General features: G+C 36.9%; 1 protein-coding gene across 13 annotated transcripts in view; it reads left to right on the plus strand.

The window, feature by feature from the left end:
• UTRN (utrophin) overlaps positions 1 to 26229 on the plus strand; it is a 555792-nt gene that overhangs the window by 386256 nt on the left and 143307 nt on the right. For all 13 annotated transcript variants that reach the window (XM_069598624.1, XM_069598629.1, XM_069598632.1 and 10 more), the window contains 2 exons: positions 3635 to 3807; positions 18319 to 18475. In XM_069598624.1, the coding sequence (XP_069454725.1) occupies positions 3635 to 3807; positions 18319 to 18475 (330 nt within the window). The remainder of the gene's footprint in view (positions 1 to 3634; positions 3808 to 18318; positions 18476 to 26229) is intronic.

A 26229-nucleotide genomic window follows, 5' to 3' on the forward strand; every position in this document is an offset into this window, starting at 1 on the left:
AAGACTTTGGCATAGGCAATAAAGCAGAAATAGATGTTTTTCTGGAACTCTCCTGCTTTTTTTGATGATCCAGCGGATGTTGGCAATTTGATCTCTGGTTCCTCTGCCTTTTCTAAAACCAGCTTGAACATCAGGAAGTTACGGTTCAAGTATTACTGAAGCCTGGCTTGGAGAATTTTGAACATTACTATACTAGAGTGTGAGATGAGTGCAATTGTGCAGTAGTTTGAGCATTCTTTGGCATTGTCTTTCTTTGGGATTGGAATGAAAACTGACCTTTTCCAGTCTTGTGGCCACTGCTGAGTATTCCAATTTGCTGACATATTGAGTGCAGCATTTTCACAGCATCATCCTTCAGTATTTGAAATAGCTCAACTGGAATTCCATCACCTCCACTAGCTTTGTTCATAGTGATGCTTTCTAAGGCCCACTTGACTTCACATTCCAGGATGTCTGGCTCTAGGTGAGTGATCACACCATCGTGATTATCTTGGTCTTGAGGATCTTTTTTGTACAGTTCTTCTGTGTGTTCTTGCCACCTCTTCTTAATATCTTCTGCTTCTGTTAGAGCCCTACCTTTTCTGTCCTTTATCGAGCCCATCTTTGTGTGAAATGTTCCCTTGTCTCTAATTTTCTTGAAGAGATCTCTAGCCTTTCCCATTCTGTTGTTTTCCTCTATTTCTTTGCATTGATCACTGAGGAAGGCTTTCTTATCTCTTCTTTCTATTCTTTGGAACTCTGCATTTAGATGCTTATAGCTTTCCTTTCCTCCTTTGCTTTTCACTTCTCTTCTTTTCACAGCTATTTGTAAGGCCTCCCCAGAGAGCCATTATGCTTTTTTGCATTTCTTTTCCATGCAGATAGTCTTGATCCCTGTCTCCTGTACAAGGTCATGAACCTCATTCCACAGTTCATCAGGCACTCTGTCTATCAGATCTAGGCCCTTAAATCTATTTCTCACTTCCACTGTATAATCATAAGGGATTTGATTTAGGTCATACCTGAATGGTCTAGTAGTTTCCCCTACTTCCTTCCATTTAAGTCTGAATTTGGCAATAAGGAGTTCATGATCTGAGCCACAGTCAGCTCCTGGTCTTGTTTTTGTCGACTGTATAGAGCTTCTCCATCTTTGGCTGCAAAGAATATAATCAATCTGATTTTGGTGTTGACCGTCTGGTGATGTCCATGTGTGGAGTTTCTCTTGTGTTGTTGGAAGAGGGTGTTTGCTATGACCAGTGCGTTTTCTTGGCAAAACTCTTCATTTCATATTCCAAGGCCAAATTTGCCTGTTACTCCAGGTGTTTCTTGACTTCTTACTTTTGCATTCCAGTCCCCTATAATGAAAAGGACATCTTTTTTGGGTGTTAATTCTAAAAGGTCTTGTAGGTCTTCATAGAACCATTCCACTTCAGCTTCTTCAGCATTACTGGTTGGGGCCTAGACTTGGATTACTGTGATATTGAATGGTTTGCCTTGGAAACAAACAGAGATCATTCTATTGTTTTTGTGATTGCATCCAAGTACTGCATTTCGGACTCTTTTGTTGACCATGATGGCTACTCCATTTCTTCTCAGGGATTCCTGTCTGCAGTAGTAGATATAATGGTCATCTGTGTTAAATTCACCCATTGCAGTCCATTTTAGTTCGCTGATTCCTAGAACGTCGATGTTCACTCTTGCCATCTCTTGTTTGACCACTTCCAATTTGCCTTGATTCATGGACCTGACATTCCAGGTTCCTATGCAGTATTGCTCTTTACAGCATCGGATCTTGCTTCTATCACCAGTCACATCCACAACTGGGTATTGTTTTTGCTTTGGCTCCATCCCTTCATTCTTTCTGGAGTTATTTCTCCACTGATCTCCAGTAGCATATTGGGCACCTACTGACCTGGGGAGTTCCTCTTTCAGTATCCTATCATTTTGCCTTTTCATACTGTTCATGGGGTTCTCAAGGCAAAAATACTGAAGTGGTTTGCCATTCCCTTCTCCAGTGGACCACATTCTGTCAGACCTCTCCACCATGACCCGCCTGTCTTGGGTGGCCCCATACGGCATGGCTTAGTTTCATTGAGTTAGACAAGGCTGTGGTCCTAGTGTGATTAGATTGACTAGTTTTCTGTGAGTATGGTTTCAGTGTGTCTGCCCTCTGATGCCCTCTTGCAACACCTACTGTCTTACTTGGATTTCTCTTACCTTGGATGTGGGGTATCTCTTCACGGCTGCCCCAGCAAAGCGCAGTCGCTGCTCCTTACCTTGCACAATGGGTATCTCCTCACCTCTGCTCCTCCTGACCTTGAATGTGGAATAGCTTCTCTAGGCCCACCTGTGCCTGTGCAGCCCCTGCTCCTTGGATGTGGGGTTGCTCCTCCCGGCCGCCGCCCCTGGCCTTGGGCGTGGCATAGCTCCTCTTGGCTGCTCCTGAACTGTTGCAGCCTGGCACTCTTGGCTGCCGCCCCTGACCTCGGATCCAGGGTAGCTCCTCTCGGCCATAAAATAATTCTTATTTTACTTAAACTATACTCAGATTTACTTTATAAAAGTGAACCAAATATTTTCCTTTTGAATAGGAGAAATACTATTTTGTCATTGTTTTTTATTTCTTAATAGGATAAACTGTTATGCCCAAGTCGTGAAATCTCCCAGTGACCACCAGGGAGCCGATATCCGATGCAAAAGCAAGAGAGTTTTATTACCAAGCTCGAGCTGGGGCTCCCACCTGATACCGACACAGCGGCTATAGGGAGCCCCGAGTTCTGGGTTACATTGCTATTATAGGGTATTCTTGCACGAGAAATTTAAAAAACAGGAGTTTCCGGGTTGGAAGACATCTAATTGGTTACCTTCTGTGGAAGGGTTAGGTGTTGGTTTCTGATTGGTTCTTATTTTCTTGGGCTGGTCCCGGGTTCTGATTGGTTCCCATTACCTAGGTAGACTACGTTAAGTCAGGAGATTTTGGTCTGGGGTCCGATTGGCTCGAGGGTGGTGGGGTGAGGTCAGGGGATTCTCAAAAGCTCTTGGATTTTCAAAGGCTCTTTTCCTGGAACCTTACAAAATGGAGTTTTTCTGTTAACAAAATGGAGTAACTTAGGTCCTTCAGAACATTTTTGTGAAATGCTTTTTTAAATTTAGAAATGAATTTTATTGGATTGGAAGGATGAACTATTAGTAAGTTTGTCTAAATGTAACAAAAACTTTTAAATTATGTAATATCATAGTGACCTCTGTAAAACTTCATATTTTGAGGGAAATTTTGTCTGTGTAAAAAGGGGAGAAGAAATTTGTTTGGGTATTAGCCAAAGTTGAGTGATTTGGCCATCACAATTGTACAGCATTTCAAAAGTTTCTCATTGAATTTGAACATCTAACTACTTGGTACTTGAAATGTAGATTTTAATACGTTGTATTTTTAAGAATGGGGTAATCCGTGCCTTAAAGACTTAAAGACTATTATTTTCAGTGTAGAAATTGTGAAAACATGTCAATTTGTTATCATATAAGGTAAAATTAGCTATTTTACTTTTAAAAAGCTCATCTGTGGAGTATAAAAGAATACAGCTCTATACAGCAGTCCCAAGTAGTGTAGACACTAATATCTAATATTTGTATTACCTCATTGCCTTTTTCTGTTCAGGACATCCAGGCGGAAATTGATGCCCACAATGACATATTTAAAAGCATTGATGGAAACAGGCAGAAGATGGTAAAAGCTTTGGGAAATTCCGAAGAGGCAACTATGCTTCAGCATCGACTGGATGATATGAACCAAAGATGGAATGACTTAAAAGCGAAATCTGCCAGCATCCGGTCAGTGACGTCAGTGGCAAAAATAACAGGGGGCAGGATTTTCATGATTTTGCATATCAGGAAGAGAACAAGAGGCCTTACCAGTGTCCAGTGCCATTGTCAGCTGTTCCTATTTGCAAATTTGCATATCACATTTTAAACTTAATAATGCTGACATTGTTACCAGTACCTGCTAATTGTTGACAGTTTACCTTGACCAAGTAGTGTGTTAGAATCTTTACAAATACTGCTTTATTTAGTATTCAAAAAAATCATTGTAAAGTGCATAGTAAAATCCTTTCTTACATGAGGTATCTGAGGCTTACTGAATATAAAGTACTTGACAAGTTTTTGAGCTAACTAGTTTCATACCAGGATTTGAATCTAGATCTTTTTGACTTTTGGCAATGAATGTGTTTTGCTTCATTGTGCTATTTGTATGTCCAGTTTGAAGGTGAAGTTTTAGAAATTACATGTCACTTGATACTAAAATGGAAAACTGATGACATATCTCCTTTTGGAGAAAGGGGAAATCTGGGTTCGATCCCTGGGTTGGGAAGATCCCCTGGAGAAGGGAAACGCTACCCCCTCCAGTGTTCTGGCCTGGAGAATTCCTTGGACTGTATAGTCCATGGGGTCGCAAAGAGTCCAACAAGACTGAGTAACTTTCACTTTCTAAATTAAATAAGGATGAATTTGACAACCAGAATGTTGACTAAGAAGGGACCTTGAAAAATGACCTTTGTGACAACTATTAATATTATTGGGAGTTAATAACATTTTAGAATTACGTTTACTGAATGGTGGATAATACCTAACTAGATATGAGTTTAGTGGGAAGTGACTGAGAATATGTTATTGAGCAAAGGTACAAAAGATGAATGTTGGTATAAAGACCTGGATCTTGCACCTGGGTTGGTTTCTTAAATTTTAAAGTTCAGAAACAGTATGATGTCTTAAAAAACGTAGAACCTTCAGCCAGATAATCTTGAATTTGACTTTACTATTTACTTACTGATCTTGGGCAAGTCACTTAGTCTCTCTGAGCCTTGGTTTTCTCATTTAAATGTGAAAATATAAATATTTAGCCCACATGACTACTGTGAAGATTGGATGTGGTAATCTGATTGTTCCTTAATCTATATTAAGTTTCGTAGCATGTGGTTTTATTTTTTCTTACATAAAGGGGCTCAGGGAATCTGCTTCAACTGGTTTCTACATTTCATAGACTACTTCATATAGGGCAGAAATCTTTCAGTGGCTGTTTATCACGAATGAGATGTTTTTTAATTAAAATTTTCTTTCTGAGGAAGAAAAATCCCGAAAGGGTTTTTATTCTTCAAGACTCATGAAGGGAGATTTGTATTTCTTTTTACACTTAATGAAGGAGGTAATGTAGCATGATTGTGGAAGCCTCTGTGTAAAGATCCTGTTGGACTTTATCCACCTTCTGCTCTTTTCCAGGAAGAGAGGAAAATTAGGGAGTGTTATACACTGAGAGAATATACTTGTGCTTGCTAAAAATTGAATTTTCAACTAGCCAGATCCCATTGGTTTTCCCTTTTCTGTTCTCCATAAATATAAATAAATAAAAATATTTAAAGTGTTAAACACAGTGAAAAATGTTCACTGAGGTTCTAGAAAAACCAACAAGCCTAACAAGCTGAAAGCCACAGGGATGGCCCTGGTGAAGACTGTGCATGTGGTGCTGAAATTTTGAGAGTTTGGAGGATGAGTTCTTCAGAAAGGAGAATTTATTGAAGACAAAAAACCTTCTTTTGACTCTTCACGGCCTTTATTGACGAAGCCTGTCAAGTCACATGTTTTTTTTTTTCTAACCGGGAAAGGAAGAATTCATAAATTATTGTTGGAATATTATCTAATCAATGATGTTATTTTTAGAAGATGGGAGAATAAGCTTTTGTCAGTGGACTTCTGCATCAAGACAAATCATACATTCCAGTAAAATGTGTTATTAATGTGATAATGAATTAAAATATTTTTCAACCTCATTACCTATCTCTGGAGATTCAAGCATTTAATGAGAACTTACTTCTAAGTTTGAGGCATTGCAAATCATAATTAAGTTATGGCCCCTACTCATAGAGGTTTCACAGTTCTATTCAGGATAAAGGGGTTCCAAAGGAGGAGGTGGTTACTTTCGTTGCAGATGATTATCAAAGGCTTCAAAAAAGAGGTGATGGTTAAGCTGAGCCTTGAAAGATGTATAGCTCTCCCCAGATGGACTGGTTGAAGACTAGAGAAAGACATCTAAATAGGAGGCTGGAAATAGCACTGTGTTTTCACTGAACAGTTAAGAAGTTCAATCTGGAGTGAGAATAGAGTTTGCTGAAGATGTAGAGAGGAAAGATTGTGACTAGAGAAAAGGGTGGAGAGGTAAGACAGAATCTTGGAACACCTGTGTGCAGTGTGCTCCATTCCACTGCTTATAAAATTTGAAAAATAAGCTTTGGAAAGTTCCCTCCCACACAACTATGGAGGATGCATTATTAGGTAAGCAAAGTTCTAAAGACAAGGAGAGCTGCTAAGAGACCTTGTCAGATAAATACAAGAGTGGAATTGCTGGATCCTATGGCAGTTCTATTTTTAATTTTTTGAAGTATTGATATACTGTTCCCATAGTGGCTATACCTATATACATTCCCACCAACAGTGGATAAGGATTCCTTCTTCTCCATGTCCTCAGCAGCACTTTTTATTTATTTGTTTTTGACTATGGCCATTCTGACAGGTGTGAAGTGATATCTCATTGTGATTTTCAGTTGCATTTTCCTGATGATTAGTGATGTGGAATAAATTTCATGTGCCTGTTGGACATCTGTATGTCTTCTTTGGAAAAAAATGCCTATTCAGCTTCTCTGCCCATTTAAAAATTGGACTGTTTTTATACTGAGTTATATGAGTTCTTTATCTATTTTGGATATTAACCCTTTATGGGACATAGTAGCAAATATCTTCTTCCATTTTGTTGATGGATTCCTTCTCTGTGCAAAAACTTTTTAGTTTGATGAGATCCCAGTCATTCAATTTTGCTTTTGTTGCCTTTGCCTAAAGCGACAAATCACCTGAAAAATACATTGCTAAGACCAACAAAGAATATACTGCACAGATGTTTTCTTCTAGAAGTTTGATGGTTTCAGGTCTTACCTGTAAATCTTTCATCCATTTTGAGTTTATTTTTAGATACAGTGTGAGAAACTGGTCTAGTTTCATTTTTCCTGGGTAGTGTCCAATTTTCCCAACACTACTTATTGAAGAGACTGTCTTTTCCCCACTGTATAGTCTTGCCTCTTTTGTTGTAGATTAATTGATCTTCTGTGCATGGGCTTATTTCTGGCTATTCTGTTCCACTGATATATGTTTCTGTTCTTGTGACAGTGCCATACTATTTTGATTACAGTCACTTTAGCTATAGAGCCAAAGAAAGTGAAAACACCACTTCAGAAAGATATATGCACTCCATTGTTCATAGGAGCATTTTTTACAATAACCATGATATAGGAAACAGCCTACATGTTCATCAACTGTTAAACGCATAAAGATTATATATATATATGTATGGGCTTCCCTGGTATCTCAGATGGTAAAGCCTCTGCCTACATTGCAGGAGACCTGGGTTCGATCCCTGAGTTGGGAAGATCCCCTGGAGAAGGAAATGGCAACCCATTCCAGTATTCATGCCTGGAAAATCCCATGGACTGAGAAGCCTGGTGGGCTACAGTCCATGGGGTCACAAAGAGTCAGACACAACTGAGTGACTTCACTTCACTTCACTTCACTTCACTTCACTTCACTTCATACACATACAAAAGAATATTTTTATAAATATTCATCTAATTGTATGTGTGTGTGTGTGCGTGCTCAGTCGCTCAGTTGTTTCTGACTCTTTGCAGCCCTGTAACGAGTAGCTAAAGGACTGTAGCCCATCAGGCTCCTTTGTCTATGGAATTTTCCAGGCAAGAATACTAGCATGGGGTGTTGTGTCATTTCCTAATCTAGGGGATCTTCCCAACCCAGGATCAAACCCACGTCTCTTGCTTCTCCTGCATTGTCAGGCAGATTGACCAGGAGCGCCTTCTGGGAAGGTCCATCTGTGTGGTCACAAGTGGTAAAATTTCATTCTTTTTTAGTAACATTCCACTGTGTGTGTGTGTGTGTGTGCACGCGTGCGCACTAAGTCACTTCAATCATGCACAACTCTTTGCAACCCTGTGGACTGTAGCCCACCAAGCTCCTCTGTCCATGGGGATTCTCCAGGCAAGAATATTGGAGGGAGTTATCATGCCCTCCTCCAGGGGATCTTCCCAACCCAGAGATTGAACCTATGTCTCCTGTGGCTCCTGCATTGCAGGTGGATTCTTTACCGCTGAGTCACTATACGCACACATATTGTGGAATATACATGTATATGAGCTAACATATATAACATATATATATATAGCGTCCCTCGTAGCTCAGTCGGTAAAGAATCTGCCTGCCATGCAGGAAACCCAGGTTTGATCCCTGGGTTGGGAAGATCCCCTGGAGAAGGAAATGGCAACCTACTCCAGTATGCTTGCCTGGAGAATGCCATGGACAGAGGAGCCTGGCAGGCTATAGTCCGTGGGGTTGCAAGAGTCAGATGTGACTTAGCAACTAAACCACCACCACCATATATATATATATATATATATATATATATATATATATAACCTGAAGGGTATTATGCTTATTTAAATAAGACAAAGACATATACTGACAAATACTGTATGTTTTCACTTACATGTGGAATCTGAAAAAGTAAACAATTCGGATAGATATAACAAAATAGAAACAGACTCACTACTGAGAAGTAACTGGTGATTATCAAAGGGAAGTGGGGATAAAGAGAATTAAAGTAGTAAAGACAGTAAAGAGAATTAAGGTATAAAATAGGTAAGTTTCAAGGATATAATATACAAAACAGGAAATATAGTATTTTATCATGACAATGGCATGCAGTCAATAAAAATATTGAATCATTATGTTGTACATCTGACACTAATATTATATGTCAATTATATCTCAATAAAAAAGAGATAAAATGGTTCATTATTCTTAGTAACGGGCCCTCATATAAGAAGCACACCTCAGAGAGAAATACAGGATGTGTTAATACTCTGGAGCTAGACCACCTAGATTTAAACACTGGTTTTGTCTTTGGCAGCTGTGACACTGTGGAGGAGGTTAGTAACCCTATATGTATTTCCTCCTGTGCAAAATAGGGATATGAAGATTAACTTCATTATAGAGTCATCATGAATAATTGATTTAATTAGCCTTTATAAAGTGCCTAAAACACATGGTAAGCACTGAATAATTGTTAACTATTCCATGAGTGGCTCAGATAGTAAAGACTCTGCCTGCAATTCAGGACACCTGGGTTTGAGCCCTGGGTCTGGAAGATCCCCTGGAGAAGGGAAAGGCTACCTACTCCAGTATTCTTGCCTGGAAAATCCATGGTCAGAGGAGCCTGGCAGGCTACAGTCTATGGGGTTGCAAAGAGTTGGACATGTCTGAGTGATTAACACTTTCACTTACTTTTTTCATTATTATTATTCTCATTGATTACCATTATGTTTGAAACTAATTAGTTCAAAAGAGATAGAAGTTCTCCCTACCCCATCTTTTTTCTCGGTCATTAATATTAGGAATTTTGGAGAACTAACATCCTGGGTGCAAGAAAAAGTAAACAAAAGTAATAACAAGTGAGAACAGCAGTGTCATGTTAATTACTGATAGAAGCCAGTCTATAAGAGGTAGCTTAGAGTGAGAGCTAAATGAAACTGTTAACTGAACTCCAGAAGCAGGCAGAATCATCAGCAGTTACTGGACAGTATGGTCTCCCATGTGGGAAACCCTACATGGAAGGATAAAAAAGGACTTAGTCTCTGGAGGTTTGTTCTCAAAAGGGAAGATTGGGCTGACCTAAGTATATCTGGTTATTCCCCAAATCTACAAATTAGATTCCTCACTCTCCCTCTACAGGGATGGAGAAGTGGCCAGAAGTGTGCTTCAGTTCAGTTCAGTTCAGTCGCTCAGTCGTGTCCGACTCTTTGCAACCCCATGAATCGCAGCATGCCAGGCCTCTCTGTCCATCACCAACTCCCGGAGTTCACTCTGATTCATGTCCATTGAGTCAGTGATGCCATCCAGCCATGTCATCCTCTGTCGTCCCCTTCTCCTCCTGCCCCCAATCCCTCCCAGCATCAAAGTCTTTTCCAATGAGTCAACTCTTCCCATGAGGTGGCCAAAGTACTGGAGTTTCAGCTTTAGCATCATTCCTTCCAAAGAAACCCCAGGGTTGATCTCCTTCGGAATGGACTGGTTGGATCTCCTTGCAGTCCAAGGGACTCTCAAGAGTCTTCTCCAACACCACAGTTCAAAAGCATCAATTCTTCGGCACTCAGCCTTCTTCACAGTCCAACTCTCACATCCATACATGACTACTGGAAAAACCATAGCCTTGACTAGACGGAAGTTAGTGAGAAAATCCCTTCCCAAAGAGTTGGGGTGGGCAGGTGTTCTCATTAACAAAAGTGTAGAGTAATCTACATCCCCCCACCCCCTAACCAGCTGCCTGCTTCAGTCCTTACTGAAAATAATGTGTGCTGAGTGCACTGTGCATTTCTGTTTCTGTGTTCTTGATTCTCATTTCTTTTAAAGTATCATCTACCCTTGCACTGGCCTCTGTTGTGAACAAATTCTCCTCTGTTTTAAATATTTCTGTAAACTCTCCCATCACTTTTCTCCAAAGCTGAGTGTTGTCCCCTTAATTCCCTGCTTTACTTAAAACACTCTAATAGAGTTCAGTTTTCCAATTTTCCTCACCTGGCAGTCAGCAAGAAGAATCTAATCTATAACTACTACTGTGGACAGCAAACAATTAGAATGCCAGTCATAAACTCTCAATATGGTGCCAGCAGACACTGGCTGAACAAGAGTCCTGCTGCCCAGGGCTGAGAGAGAAGGTTGGCAGCCTCATTGGTTTCTTAAGCATTGCTTTTGCACCTCTCAACAACTTGTCCTTAGAAATCAATACAGCCATCATTCTACCCTCTCACTGTCTTATTCCTGCTTCTTCCTGATCTGAAGGGCAACTTCTACTTCACTCACTGATTTGAGCATCTGATTTCCTTTTTATTCTCCATCCTTTCTTCAACTGTCATCCTTGGTGTTGATATCTCTCTTGATAACTTGCTATATTTTGAGTTCTCAGTTTCTTTTCACTCTATCTGTAAATGCTTTTATTCCCATTTTGTTTCTAAGCCCCATAGATCTGGCCATGCCTGGGACTCAGTTAACACCCCATGTTATCTTGGCATCCCTGGGATGATCAGTCTTAAGAGAGGAAGGGCAAATTGTTTTCAAAACACACATTTTATTTTATTACATCCCATTAGGCCGTGAGCATCTGAGTGCCGTTGATTTTACCGTGTTAGTTGGTGAAGAGCCCTCTGTTGTAGCAAATCAAGATTGTTTAGGACATCATCAGTAAAACAACTGTCTTTCACATGACAGTTATGGATTTTATGAAGAGGACCTTCCTCCATTAGCTTCTTATATACCAGGACCATCCTACCATATACTGTCCTCCAACTTTATCATTTTATTCTGTATACATAATGAATCTACAATACTCCAACTAGATTGTTTAAAAATGCACATCCACTAATATTTTCAACTGTGGAATTCCTAGTTTTCTTTTTATTTTTCCTTCTTCTTCCTCAACTTGTCCATCTTTCTCCGTATCTTTAGTTGCTAAAAACTTTCCTCTTTTTAGACTTCATCAACCCCTTCTACTGAGCTTGGATTTCATTATAAGCCATTTCAGTAATGTCAGGACTTTGAAATCCCTGTCCTTCTTGAACTTCCTGTCTGCTTTTCCAGCCTCTGCTGCTCTGTCGACTACACTTTCCCTATCCCCTGATCTAAATTCTGGACTCCCTAGTGTTGCAATGGAAAGTGAAAAATGGTAAAATTTCTTCAACTGTAATTTGACAGTTGTTACTTAGAATTGGTATTGTGATTCTGAATGATTTTCTATCATATTCACCACTATCTCTAACTTTTGAACATTTTGATTCCTCTTTAACTTCTAAAACCTCTCCAAATCTCCTTCGTGACATGCAGCCTTGCTTCATTCTTTTCTGAAAATAAGGCTATCAGATAGATGTCCTTTCTGTACATTCTTTTTTCAAATTGTGCTGTAATTGTGCTGAAGTCAGTATTGTCATGGCAGAGAGTATTTGCTGCAATTTATCATCATTTTTAGGAAAGAGAATATCTGTCAAAGATCATAATGACAGTCAATATTTTTTGAACATTCCACATGCCTATAAGAAATGCTTGATATTACCTCCTTTGATCACAATGTGGTCATTAGAACTGTGGAATTATACGTGGCTCAACGCCTTGGGTTAATATCTTAAATATTATTTTCAAGTCTTTGCAGATAACTTCGACTACACCTTTAAAATAGTGACATCTAATTTGCCAACTATTCTTTTGCAATCAAAAAACGATGCTTACAAGTATATATTCCACTTAGATGGATATAAAGATAGCTAGTAACTTGAAACTTGAGCTAGAAGATAGGTGGTTAAGAACTTTGACAGTGTATTCAATATTTTACCTCCTGGAAAAAATGTGAATTGGAAATTACTAATAAATTCAGTAATGTGAATACCACGGCTTAAACTTTTATGTTACATTTGTGTCATTTAGAATTATGTTAATTAAATGCTCACTTATCAGCTTAATGATGTTTAATATGGATCCTTATTAACATATGGTTTCAAAGGCCAGTGAAATTGTCAAATCTAGTGAAAACAGAGTTCAAAGATAAAATTCTATCTTCCCTTCCCTTTATGAGCCTCCTAAAGATTCAGAGCACCTTTTTGAAAGCCCTTAGAGAAGATTAACCTTTAACATCATCATTACATCTGATGTTACCACACTTGTACAATGTCATCGACACCGCTTTTAACTTAAGCAAGTTGATTTTGCTAGCCATGTTGTAAAACTATTAAAATTTTCTTCTCTCAAATCTCATAGAAGAAGATTCTACACCTTTCTTTATTTTTGCCTCTGGCTGAGTGCTTTTCTGTAAAACTTTCTGCAGTGATGGACATGTTCGCTACAGTAGCCATTAGCCCTATGTGGAAAGTTGAACAGTTGAAATGTGGCAAGTGCAACTAACTGGTGAATCAGATTCCCCATTTTACTTATTTTAGTTACCTTAAGATTTAATACTTATTTGACTCCTTGACAGCATTGAGTCTTAATTGTGGCACATGGAGTGTTTTTTCTTCTCTTCCTTTCTTTTTTTTAGTGGCAACATGCAGGATCTTTAGTTGCAGCATGAGAATTCTTAGTTGCAGCATATGGGATCTAGTTCCCTGATCAGGGATCAAGCCTGGGCCCCCTGTGCTGGGAGCTCAGAGTCTTAGCCACTGGATCACCAAGGAAGTCCCCCTGAAGCTTTAAACTGAAATAGTCACAAGTTGCTGGTGGCTATAATGTTGGAAGCACAGCTTTGGTGTTCTTTTCAGAACAGTCTGAATTCTGAGAACTCCATTTTTTTCTTGTAGTCAGTCTTAATTTCTTCTCTGGGAGCTGGAATAACTCACATTTAATGTTACTGGTGATTTTTGCACTAATGAAGGGTTTTTTTTGTTTTTTTCATTATAACTCAACTTATAATCTATGGGTTTACCATGAAATAAAAGTTTCTGTGCAGTAAGAATGCCAAAGTGGATATTTAATTCTGTGCATTCCCTGGTGACCAGTGGTAAAGAATCCATCTGCCGGTGCAGAAGACATGAGATACATGGGTTCAGTTCCTGGGTTCGGAAGGTCCCTTGAAGTAGGGAATGACAACCCACTCCAGTATTCTTGCCTGGAGAATCCCATGGACAGAGGACCCTGGTGGGCTATAGTCCATGGGTCACAAAGAGTCGGACACGACTGAGCAAGTGAGCACAAACACAAGCACGATTCCTTCCTTACACAATAAGGGGTGGTATATCTTTACTCCTCTTAATTTGAATCTCAAATTCTTTGGCAGACTTACTACTTTCTAAATGTATCATCCTTGTCTACATATATATCTGGGCAGTTTCTATCTGCCCTCTTGAGTGTTCTCCATGATGAAAGCCACGTAGTATAAAGGGCTTAGAATTAAGTATGAATATTCCAAATTCTCACCACAGCTTCTTGAGCAAATTTCTTTCTTCTCTGAGCTGTAGTTGCCGCAGAGAGTTCTTAGGAGGTTTCCTATCTCAGAGTGTATTTGGTTTACTTCTGTTTCTCCTAACTTGACCCTAGAACTTTATATTTCTGTAACAGTGTAGTGCCTAATATCAGAGCAAGGGCTCCATGCTGCTGCTGCTGCTGCTGCTAAGTCGCTTCAGTCGTGTCCAACTCTGTGCGACCCCAGAGACGGCAGCCCACCAGGCTTCCCCGTCCCTGGGATTCTCCAGGCAAGAACATTGGAGTGGGTTGCCATTTCCTTCTCTAATGCATGAAAGTGAAAAGTGAAAGTGAAGTTGCTCAATCGTAGCTGACTCTTCGCGACCCCATGGACTGCAGCTTTCCAGGCTTCTTCATCCATGGGATTTCCCCGGCAAGAGTACTGGAGTGGGTTGCCATTGCCTTCTCCGAAGTGCTCCATAGATGTTTGCTTTTATTGAAGAAAAAAAAAAAGGAAAACTGTATTTCTTTAAATAGATGTCCCTCTTATACTGTTTACTCTATTTTTTTTTCCTCTTTTTGCATCTGTATGTTGGGAAAAGGAATAAATACCTCTTTAAGAAACATAATTAGTTTTTTGGGTTTAGAATATATATTAATACATAGTTTTATCCATAGTTCCTTTTCTACTATATTTAAATGATGAGGTGTCTTTTTAATGATTATTTACCTTCTAAAATGTTTTCATATTATAGTTTTAAAAATAACTGATCACTTTAAATTGTTTACAAAGTTGCAAAATAAGTGATTCAGTCTAAAAGAAGTAACTTTTGTAAAGCATTTTCTGTGGTAGACATCACTTTGAGTTAATAGCACAATGAAAGTATCTGTTGCTTTGCACATGTTAGGTACCCATAGAATGAACTGAAGCAGGTGAGGGTATAATAAGTCTATTATCCAAAATGTGAGTGCCCGAAGATATGTGTGGGATAAAGAAATGTTTTAAGTGATGATTCTGAAAGCATGATTGATGACTGGCTATCTGTAGTCTTGGGAAAATACAAGCTTCAGAATGTTTAAAGTAAAATTAAAGAAGTACAGCTACACCAAACACAAATGTAAGGTTTCTTTTTGTAAACCATTCAACCCAGTGCCCAAGAAAAGGCTTTCATCTTGAAAGATGAAAGAATTAAATTGAAACTAGGACACTGAAGGCTACTACAGAAGCATACATTTATTTGGACATATGGTAGTAATCCACTAAACACATATTTATAATCTATCAGAGAATAACCAGAACAGATTTTCCAGGCAAGGATTCTGTTGCCTGGAAAAAACAAGATCAGCTTGTTTTTTATTATGGAAAAGGAAAGATTCTGAGAAGCACATACATGAGTGTTATCTTTATTTATTTCAAAGTTACTTCAGTATCTCTCTTAAAAATATATTTCCTTCATCTTTATAAAGAATTATTCAGGTCCCATATGCCATAGATTTCAGTGATCAATTTCATTATCCCTGTGCAGTCAAAAAGTTAATTGCACTGAAAAAGACTTTTGCATGCTCTTCAATACAATGAATATGTAACTGGCTATCAAAGGACTGTAATGTCTGTTTTGGTGATTGATTAAAGTGTTAAACTATAGACAGTGAAGATGCAGGATCAAATAATCTAAAATAAGAGGTCAGGGTGTGTGCGTAAGTGTTTTGCACACAAAGACACTCAAGACACTCAAGCATTTATTGATTGACTAAGGACTTCTGATTTCTAAGGGTTATTTATTTATCTATTTATTTGGGGGATTTAAAAATATTTGGAAAGAAATTGCATCAATGGTCAAATATACTTGACAAAATGCTTTGTAATTGGCAGAGAGAATTTCCAGTTAATATCTTCCCTGATAGCTCAGTTGCTAAAGAATCTGCCTGCAATCCAGGAGACCCTGGTTTGATTCTTGGGTAGCGAAGATTTGCTGGAGAAAGGATAGCTACCCACTCCAGTATTCTTTGGCTTACCTTGTAGCTCAGCTGGTAAAGAATCCACCTGCAATGTGGGACACTTAGGTTCGATCCCTGGGTTGGGAAGATCTCCTGGAGAAGGGAAACGCTACTCACTCCAGTATTCTGGTCTAGAGAATTCCATGGACTGTATAGTCCATGGGGTTGCAAAGTGTTGGATATGACTGAGCGACTTTCACTTTTATAATTGAAATTATTTAGTTCTGTTCTGTGCCAGGTAAAATTATTATTTATCAGGGATAGGTAATTACATATTTGGCCTAAAATTAATCAATATGAACACAGGAAAGTTGGTCCTCAAACAGAACTGGGATCTCATTACAGCACAAGTTTGTAATGTGAGGTCAATCTTAGCACCTGTAGAATGAACAGAAAAGACTTTAAATACAAGAGAATACAATAAAAATTTAAATTATAAGATACCTCAAACTTCTTTCTGTATTTATAATTTTTTAAAAAAATATTTCATATCTTGGTTTTATAAGACATATAAATTTGTTGTTTGAAGAGTTTGTTTTATATTAACCAGCTGACAATGGAACTATAAATAGATTGCAGGACAGTTGGTCTTTTGTGTTTGACTGAATGCAGGTTCTTGGTGTTTTAGAGATATACAGAACTACCATTTTTTTTTCTTTTAGCCAAGAATATTGGCTGCTAGACTGTGGCCATTGTTTTAGGGATTAGAGATGAACTAGAAATCAGAGATACGTAGTTGTTCTTCTGAAAACATTATGAACTTTTGAACAAGACTTATGATATTGTTGAATATCCACTGCTGAGATCACCTAATGTGATCATTGGGGAAATATTTGTGGTTTTCTAGAGCAAGCTATTATTAGCTTTGAGACAAAGGTTCGGATTTCCTTTCCCAAAAAGGAAATCACTGATCAGTCTGAGAGACAGTAGTTGTGCTTGGTTGATTTGTTTCATACCATTCAGTAAAGCAGCAGTTTTGTGGAAGTGTGGATCATAAGCCAGCGTTACGGTAAAAGTGTATGAAAGGATGTGAAGCCTGGTCAACAGAGGTTTCATGTACCTGGAGTTGCCCCAAATGAGTCATCTTTATCTATCATAAATCTTTAGTCTTTGGAAGCTGTTATGTAACAAAGCTTATGTCTGTCTCCATTAGCCTTGCCTCTCTCATTCTGAAAGGTCATGGACAGTCAAGGTAATTCCATTTTGCAGTTTAGCTTGTAAGTCCACGTTCATGGTCTGTCTGCTGCAAGAATGAGGAAACACTGATTCCTTGAGTCTTTTGAATTGCTTTTGACTAATTCATCCTTTTAAACCCATGTGGGCTTGAGGCTGTATAACTGGGCTTTCTCTAAGGCTCTAACAGGAGCAACTAGCAAATTTGTCTTTTGTTTACATGTCTATTTTCAAAGGCTTTTCTCTTATTTTAATATTCATCACATAAAAATGTATTTCCTAAATAAAGTTCCCTGATTATAAGTTCATAATTTAAGAATCTGAAGGTACTTTGTGTTAAAGACAGACATTTTTACTGAAACAAAGAACTTATCTTTGATTCAGAGTATAAATAATGCAGTCAATGGTTTTTGACCAATTATTTTCTTTTCACAGTGGACGTATGTCACTGGATATCATTCATCCAAAAGCCAAATAGTGTTCTGTCCAAGTAATGTGTTATTGTTTTTCAATATTCTGAGATAAATATTTGTGATATTCTGCTTTCAGTAATTTATTTGACTATGAGAGAAATTAAGACATTAATAATCCCTCTCAAAATTAGCTTTTTTGGAAAGAAAAATCACATAAGTCTGTTGCATATACTCAATTAGTACCAAAATATATAAAAATCAAGTGGTTATTTTGCTCTCAGTAGTAACTACATCTGGTATGTGTCTTTCTAAACATTTTATATACATATAATTTCTTGTATACCTCTCTTCCTATATAGATAGAAATGAAAAAAGTTACATTTGAATGTGCATATACACTATTCATAAACTATTGAAACTTGCTTAATTTTGTATTATGTCATGGACGTTCTTCTTGAAAGCCTCATAGGTGCCTTTGTGACATGGAGGTGTGTGTTTTAACTTTTGACAAATATTACAAACAAATCCTGACTAGTCTAGCTTATTCAAAAGAACTATTTCTTACAGGAAATATATGTTCTTTTTATAAAGTGTCAGTCTCTTTCTTAGATATGGGCATTAGTTTGTTATATAAGATTGTTAGGCCAAAAGAGGGTATATAATTTTTCAGATGCATTTCAAATGTCTAAATGTGGTCAGTGTTATCTCTCAACAGGGCTCATTTGGAGGCCAGTGCTGAGAAATGGAACAGATTGCTGACGTCTTTAGAAGAACTGATCAAATGGCTGAATATAAAAGATGAAGAGCTTAAGAAGCAAATGCCTATTGGAGGGGATGTCCCAGCCTTACAACTCCAATATGATCATTGTAAAGTAAGTTGACCGCATTCAGTGGGTACCTTTCTTTGTTCATTTTTATTTTGTGAAGTAAATATTCCAGATAAAATAAATATGTTGGTGGAACCAATTATGACAGGATTTTTTTTTCCTTCCTCTGTTTCTAATTACTAGTATTTAGGCATCTTATTGAAATTGCATGCCTTGCTCCCTTTTGTTTCAGATTAAGTTTTCTCTTCATATTTAACTGAAGAGTTTTTCAAATGTTGCAGGTATCTAAAGCATAATATTATTCTTAGCTGATCATGAAATTTATCTATTCCTTATAGATTTTATTTATTTATTTATTTAATCTATTCCTTATAGATTTTAAATTGTTTATATATTATATTGGGGAAATATTTACTCTAAGTTAATCTTAAATTCAGCAGTTACAGAGTCATAAAGAATTACAAACTATTCTGTTTTATTAAATGAAAGTGGAGAAAAATAAGGACTTGTAGTAGTATAGATATAAGTCCGAAAGCAAATGAAGACCTTTGTGTTTAAAACTGTTTTACAGGTTTGTGGGGTTTTCTTTCTTTCTTTCTTTTTTTATCTTAAACTCTTTGTTGCATTTTTATTCTGTTCAAATATCTATCTCTATGCAAATTTGTACTTTTACTTCGAAAAGCAGATATACTGAATATTATCAAGTGACACATTGACTCTTATGTCCTTGAATTATTTAGATTGTTTGCCTCATTAACTTTCCATTCATTTATTTTATATCTCTTCATACCCATTTTCTCATATATTGTGTATCACCTTGTTTTGTTATATTGTTTTACTCTTCACATGCAACACAAGTTCTTATTCTAAATCTTTACATTTTGCTGTGATGTTAGAACTCTGTTCCCATTTTAAAAAATGACAAACACTAACATATGCTTCTTCTAAAGGAAGATGTCCTCTATGTTATAAGCTGCTTCAATGCAAAATGATAAGATCCTGAAATTTATTCTATTTCAAATGCTTGTGATCGGGTTATTCAAGTTACCATTTGGGTAAACTTTATCTTTGTACTTGAAAAGAGAATATAATATAGAAATAGCTCTAAGATTGAGATAAAAAGGAAGATACAGTATGTAATAATAAAGATAGAAGATTTGAAATTACTGATTTAAAAAATCAATGTCTCCTTACTTTCTTCAGCTTTGTCTTCTATTGATTATTCATGTACCCATTTTGAGGATTCAGGTATTAGTGATGAAATGGAATAATACAAAGCTCTTTTAATACAATTATTTTGTTAAGGAATAAAATGTGTTTGTGACTGCACTACCATTTTGATTAAAGCTGAAATCTTGAGGTAGGAAATGATTTTTCTTTTGTACAGGTTCATGTTGATTCTAGATTGTGAAACATGTTTTATCATAGTCTACCTTCTAAATTTATCAATGATCCAAAACTCCAAGTTCTCTTAGTATTATATATCATTAATGTTTTGATGAAAGCTTCATATTTTACTTTGAGAACTGAGGCGAAGATGCGAGGATAAATAACTTAGGCAGTAGATTTTAGAGTGAAGTTTGTGGAGATGTATTAGTTTTCTAGGTCCACCATAACAAAGTTTCTAAATAGGTGTTTTAAACATCAGAAATTTATTTTCTCATATTTCTAGAATCTAGAAGTCTGAAGTCAAGATGCAAGCAGGGTGGGTTTCTTCCGAGGCCCATCTTTGAGTTGTAGATGGCTGTCTTCTCTCTGTGTCTTTACGTGGTGTCCACTTTGTGGGTATCTGTGTCTTAAAACTGGTCAAAATGCCCTCTTTTTATAAGGACCCTTGTTATACTGGATTAAGGCCCACTCTAATGAATGGCCTTATTTAAATTTGGTTAGCTCTTTAAAAGCCCTGTGTACAAATACTGTCACATTTGGTCAAAAGTAACCTTCTTTCCTAACTGCCAAGAGTAGTGTTTCTAATTGCTATAAATTATTACAAGGAGAATCAATCGCTGTGTGTTGGTACAAACAAGACAATATTTAAAGATGTGACACCTACATGTAATATTCGTTTACTTTTCTTACTGAACTTTGTTGGCTATAGACATAGAATAGTCCAAATGCAGCAAACCCTCAGCCTTGCCAGTATTCCATCCTCAGTCTTTTCTTAAAATCAAAATCCATTTGGATGTACCTGTGGTAGCTCTATGTTTCAGGCAAGATTTTTCTTTCTTGGGTATTTGGAGATGTCTTTTCCCCCAGCCTTCATATGCTTTTTATCAAGGAAATCGTGTGTGTGTGTGTGTGTGTGTGTGTGTGTGTGTGTGTATACACAACTTAGAATTATCAATTGTTAGGACTGAAAGGAACCCAAGAAATAATTCAGTCCAGTCCCCTTATTTATAAGAAGCATATAATCTCATATCTGAGTTTTCCTTCCTCCTTCCTTCACTTCTAGCAAATACTTAACATTTACTTAGTGTGCGCCTGGCAGTTTGTAACACAGCAGAAGGACACTGGTACAGAAAACAGACACGGGCCTGGCAGGCAGGGAGAACCTATGTTTGTGATTCTCCACCTTGGAGTTCCTGTGTCTTCTCTGTGCTGTGAGAAATCATTGCCAGCAAGGTTTGTAGCTCAGCTGGGAACTGCACATTGCTGTCGCAAATCTCTGGTTGTCTGCCTAATCATCCATTTCTCTAACCCCTTACTTTGGTCCCTTGGTTATAATCTATGCATGTTTTCAGTTCACGTGCACATTTATTACCAATTTTTTTTCATTAATGGGTTGTAGAGTTCTCTTCAATTATAACATTATGGTGTAGCTTTAAACATAACACAAAATAATTTTTAAATTAATTTTTTACAGATATGCTTAGCATTAAATTTAGCATTTAGTTTTTCTCATTATTACAAACTGTAATTTTTTTTTACCAACTTGCTATTTTAGGTCTTTAATTGTCATAATAAAGTTTAAAAAAATCTTTTTAACTTCAAAGAATGCTTGCCTTTTGACTTACCTAGTTAGAACAATGAAATTCAACCCTTGAGTGGTTTGATATTAATACTAGGCAAGATATTTTATTCTCTGAAATGTTCCTTGAGAAAGAGGGGAGACCTTGTATTTGATTTCAAACTCACACTCATTCTATAGGTGGGATAAGGTATGAGCTGAATTACTTTATTTTCAATCACACAGTACTGTTTAGAGAAGTTGAATAAATTTGATATAATCTCTGTGTGCTCAATTAGAATGTCTAAGAGATTACTAGATGGATTTTTTTTTAAGTGAAAGACAAAGAAATTTACTCTGATTTGTTAATTATTCCAGGAGATATGATCACATAAATGCAAGTCTTGAATGTCATTGCACAGAAGTCTTTTAAAAATCTATTTAGAAAATGACACCATATGTTACATTATGGACAAGACAAAAATACACATTCTCCAGATGCCCCAAATAACCACCTGTGCTGATGTTACACTTAATTAGCACTTAAATTTTACACTAAAATTTCCAGTGGCATTATTATATACAAAGTGAAAAACAAACCTGTGTCTCAGTACCTTAGGTGTATGTAGAGTCACTACATGCAGAAAACTGTTAGATGACTCCAAAGTTGCTTCCAATAAGGTCAAAATCTGATGTCAAAGATTTATTTGAAGAATTTGGAGAAAATAATTATAGGTAGGCATCTGATGATTTAACCCATATCCTCAGCAGTATATGTATTCAAGTTCACTGAAAACTTTCTTTGGCTCATCTCACTTGGATAGTGGTATTGTTCTCTATTCTGAGACACCTTATGTTGGACCTGACTATATACAAAGTTATTGAACCTAGCACATGGTCTTAGGTAGACCTGGTTTCAGTTACCACCCCCACCTGTCCCCAGCACACACACACCAGCCCTGTAATCCCAGCTTTGGGGCATATTGTCTAATCATCACTATATATGACCACTTAGCAGGGGACACATAGTAAGTAAAGCAACAGATGTTGGAGTTATTCTTTAAACTAGGACTTAAGCTTATATTTTATAGAATATTTTTAATATTAGTTCCTCTGTGTCTGCAGTTTGTATTTTCCCTTAGATTCATTATGTTTGAGTGCTCTAAGTTTTAATATCATAACTTATACTTATTTTTTAGCCTATTGGTGCCTTAAGCAAACTTAGACTCCTCAAAAAAATGGATGAAGCCATTGAAACAACAATATTTTTGAGAATTTATATGGGATAAGATATGAGCTTAGAAACTGGAAGGTGATTTATTTCTTGTTCATAATAAAAGAACTTATCATGGAAAGGCCAAACCCATAACACTAATGTGCATACACTGCCTTTAATTAACTTATTTAAGAGTAATAGGCAAATTATATATTTTTAACCATGAATCTAATTACCTTGAAAGGCAATATTTGAGGGTTTGTAAGTAAAAGAACACAAATGTATAAAATATAAAATATGCATTATTTTATATTTATATCTCTTTACCCTGGGTCCAGTCTACTTTCAACATCGCAGATGGTAAGAGACTCGCTTGTCTCAGATGTATGTACTCAGTCACCTCTGATACAAAGAGGTTGATTTATGGAAACTCATATATTCTCAAAGTTTTCTGAGTCCCAAGTATATTTTTATACTCTAGTACTTTACATGTATATCTGATTTAATGACACTTTTTTTGATAATGGCAGTGCCAGTCACTTCATCATCCATCCTTCTATCCATCCATCCATCCATCTATCTACCTCCACTATTCACGGAATGACTTATATTTTGAAATTGATGCTAAATATACAGAGGGCAGTAAGACATAGCCACTACTTCAATAACATATTTCACTTATTCTTATACCTAAATGCTTTGTGCTTTTGACTGTATCCAGAAGAAATATACATTTAAATATTTAGGTGATGGCTCTGAGACTTCAGTTAGAATGATACTGTAAGGTCATATTTCAAAGCACCTCATCCGCTCAAATGCCTAATAATTACAGATAAAATGTAAAAAAACAGAAAAATCAAACATGGCAAAATTGGGCTCGAAAGTACAACAAACATTCTGTAGATCAGAAACAAAGCAGAAAAACAAAGAAGCTAGTAGGATTGATGCTTCTGGAAAAATGTAGCAGTCCTAGGCAATGAGCAAGCAGAAAGCCCCCATAGCAAAGGCTTGGCTCAGCAGTCTGTCTTATACAGGGAAATGCGTGACTCATGGATTGGCATCTTTTCCTTCTGTTATTTAAATGTCCCAGGAACTGATATTATGAAACATCAATATATTTTGAACCCTTAATTAAATATCTATACTTTCTTGGATGTTTTAACCAGTGACTTAGAACACTGATAGATTTTCAGCAATAATTCTAATAAATACTTTGTTCAATGTTTTAACAGCCCATCATAGGCCAACCTGTTAAATCATAATCATAAGTCAAAGTGCCTTGACGGTAAAGTGTTTGGCTTGGCACCTGGTTCACAGTAAATGCTCAGTAAATGGTGGCTGGTCTCATTTCCCATAACTGCTGAGAATCGGTCTTGATAGTTTTAATTATTTTTATTTTGTTTAAAACTGTCATAGGCTATATGAGTTGTTTTAGCTAATTAAATAAAACCATAATAATATCTGTTATTTACTGTCTAGCAGAACTAGCTTCCCTTTTAATCTTGGATCAACCTGTTACATTAAGTAGAAATCATGCTCTGAACTTTTTAGGTTTCTGTTTGGTAAACAATACAATCATATTATCTTTTTTTCTCATGTAGGAACAAGTTTAATACCCTTAAATGTTGAAATAAATTACTACTATAAAATATTGACAAAGTTTAATTTTTCTACTTAGTATAATTTTAAAAGTTTTTTGGGGAATGAAGTCCCTTATGTGTAGCTTCACTTACAAAAGTGTGAGATTATTGTTCAATCAGCAATTACTTAGAAAACACCTATAATATATATAGCATTCATTTGTAATGTTATGAAATTACTTCAGTCAGATACTTGAAGATTGGATAAAACTGCAGATTCAGTTTTTGCTATTTGCACTTCATTTTCATAACAATGTATATATTAAGTTATATAGGGGCAGTTATCAGAGCTCTAATGCACTTTCTGCAAAATCTAATGCATGCTTGATTTTAGAGAAGGAAATCACCAAGAATAATTGAAAGTGTATGATTCAGGTGCAAGATCTTATGAGTTTTTTCCATTCCTTCAGGGCTACTCTGTCCTTTGCTTAATTAAATTTCATTCCTATATTCAAACCTCGTTATATAAAAATCAGGACATTTGGGCCTTAAACTGAATTGCCAAGATATATTTGCAAGTTTACTCATTAAAATAACAAATTTGAACATTGTGTTTAAAACAGAAACATGTCACCTTTAAATTTAGAGTGTGTGTGTGCGTGTGGTTATTCTCCCTATTAAATATGTTATTCTCCCTGCTAGTCTTTGCCTGAAAACCTATAATTTCAAGGTCTTGCTGTGTTATAATGTTACCTAATGTGAAAAGTCAGTCTTTTTCTAAAATTGATTATTTCCCAAGTTCCCCTTCACCCTTTGCCACCTGTGTTGACTTCCTTCTTTTCAAAAGCACAGCCATCTAAGGTCTGTAAACTAAGACTGTGAAAGACCTAAAAAGCAACAGTTCTGTAAGTGAGTCTGCACCTACCTACCCATTCAGCTGACTGCAGTTGACTTGCCTCCCAAGCCTAACATGGGTATTGAGAACCTCACCCCAAAGGGCCATAGAATATCTAAGTTTAGAGGGAAAGGCTGCTAAGTTGCTTCAGCCATCTCCAACTCTGTGTGACCCCGTAGACGGCAGCCCACCAGGCTCCTCTGTCTCTGGGATTCTCCAGGCAAGAACACGGGAGTGGGTTGCCATTTCCTTCTCCAAGAGGGAAAGGCGAGGCAACCTAATAATTATCACTGCCTAGTGGTGAAATTGAAGAGTAGACAACAGATGTAGGCAAGTTGAAGTCTGTGAAACCAAGCAGTATGGTTCTCCCTTTCATTCAGCCCTTTCCTAATGAACTGCCGCGGTCATATTTAGCTGAGAGATAGTTTCATTTATCGAACAGTTCATTTATTTGTTCAGGAAACTTCCAAGGTGCACCTGATGTTTGCTACGTTCCTTGCTAGGTGCTGAGCATGCGTCAATTCCTAAGACTGTTTTTGCTGTCACAGACTTCATCATCTAAGGAGAGAAACAGGCTCAAAAACAAGAGACTACAGTAGATATAAAAAATGCTGTGATGTGAGTATGTATACACAGCCAGAAAGATACAGATGAATCAAGGCTGTTTGTACTTGAGAAGATTGGAAAAGCTCCATAGAGCAACTATGTAGCTTTTGAGCTGGAAAGAGACCTTGGAATAAAAATTCACTAAAGAGTGTTTCAAAACTCCTGGAGGGAAAATCCTCCAAACTGGCCATGACTTGGTGTGACTTGGAGTATGCAACAGAGCAAGAGATGTTGCTCATTCTCTTTCTGATTATATTTAGAACAAGGCTGAAGGAGAAAGAGAATACAAGTTCAGGATCTAATATCGTGCCTCATAATAGTAAACACTAAATACATTTGTAGATGAAGGGATACAGTTATATATGCACATATTTTTTAAATGTAGGAAAGACTATTGTTTTATTACTGTGAGAAGCTTGAGGATTCCTATCTTAGTTTTAGCATTCATACTTAGTCTTCTGATTCAAGCATCATTTTTTATGTCAATGGGGTAGAACCAAAATGAATTTAAATATTAAATGTTCATTCAGGGATGTTAACCAAAACTCTTAAAAC

The sequence above is a fragment of the Ovis canadensis genome, chromosome 8 (genome assembly GCF_042477335.2).
Source record: "Ovis canadensis isolate MfBH-ARS-UI-01 breed Bighorn chromosome 8, ARS-UI_OviCan_v2, whole genome shotgun sequence".
NCBI classification, from domain to species: domain Eukaryota; kingdom Metazoa; phylum Chordata; class Mammalia; order Artiodactyla; family Bovidae; genus Ovis; species Ovis canadensis.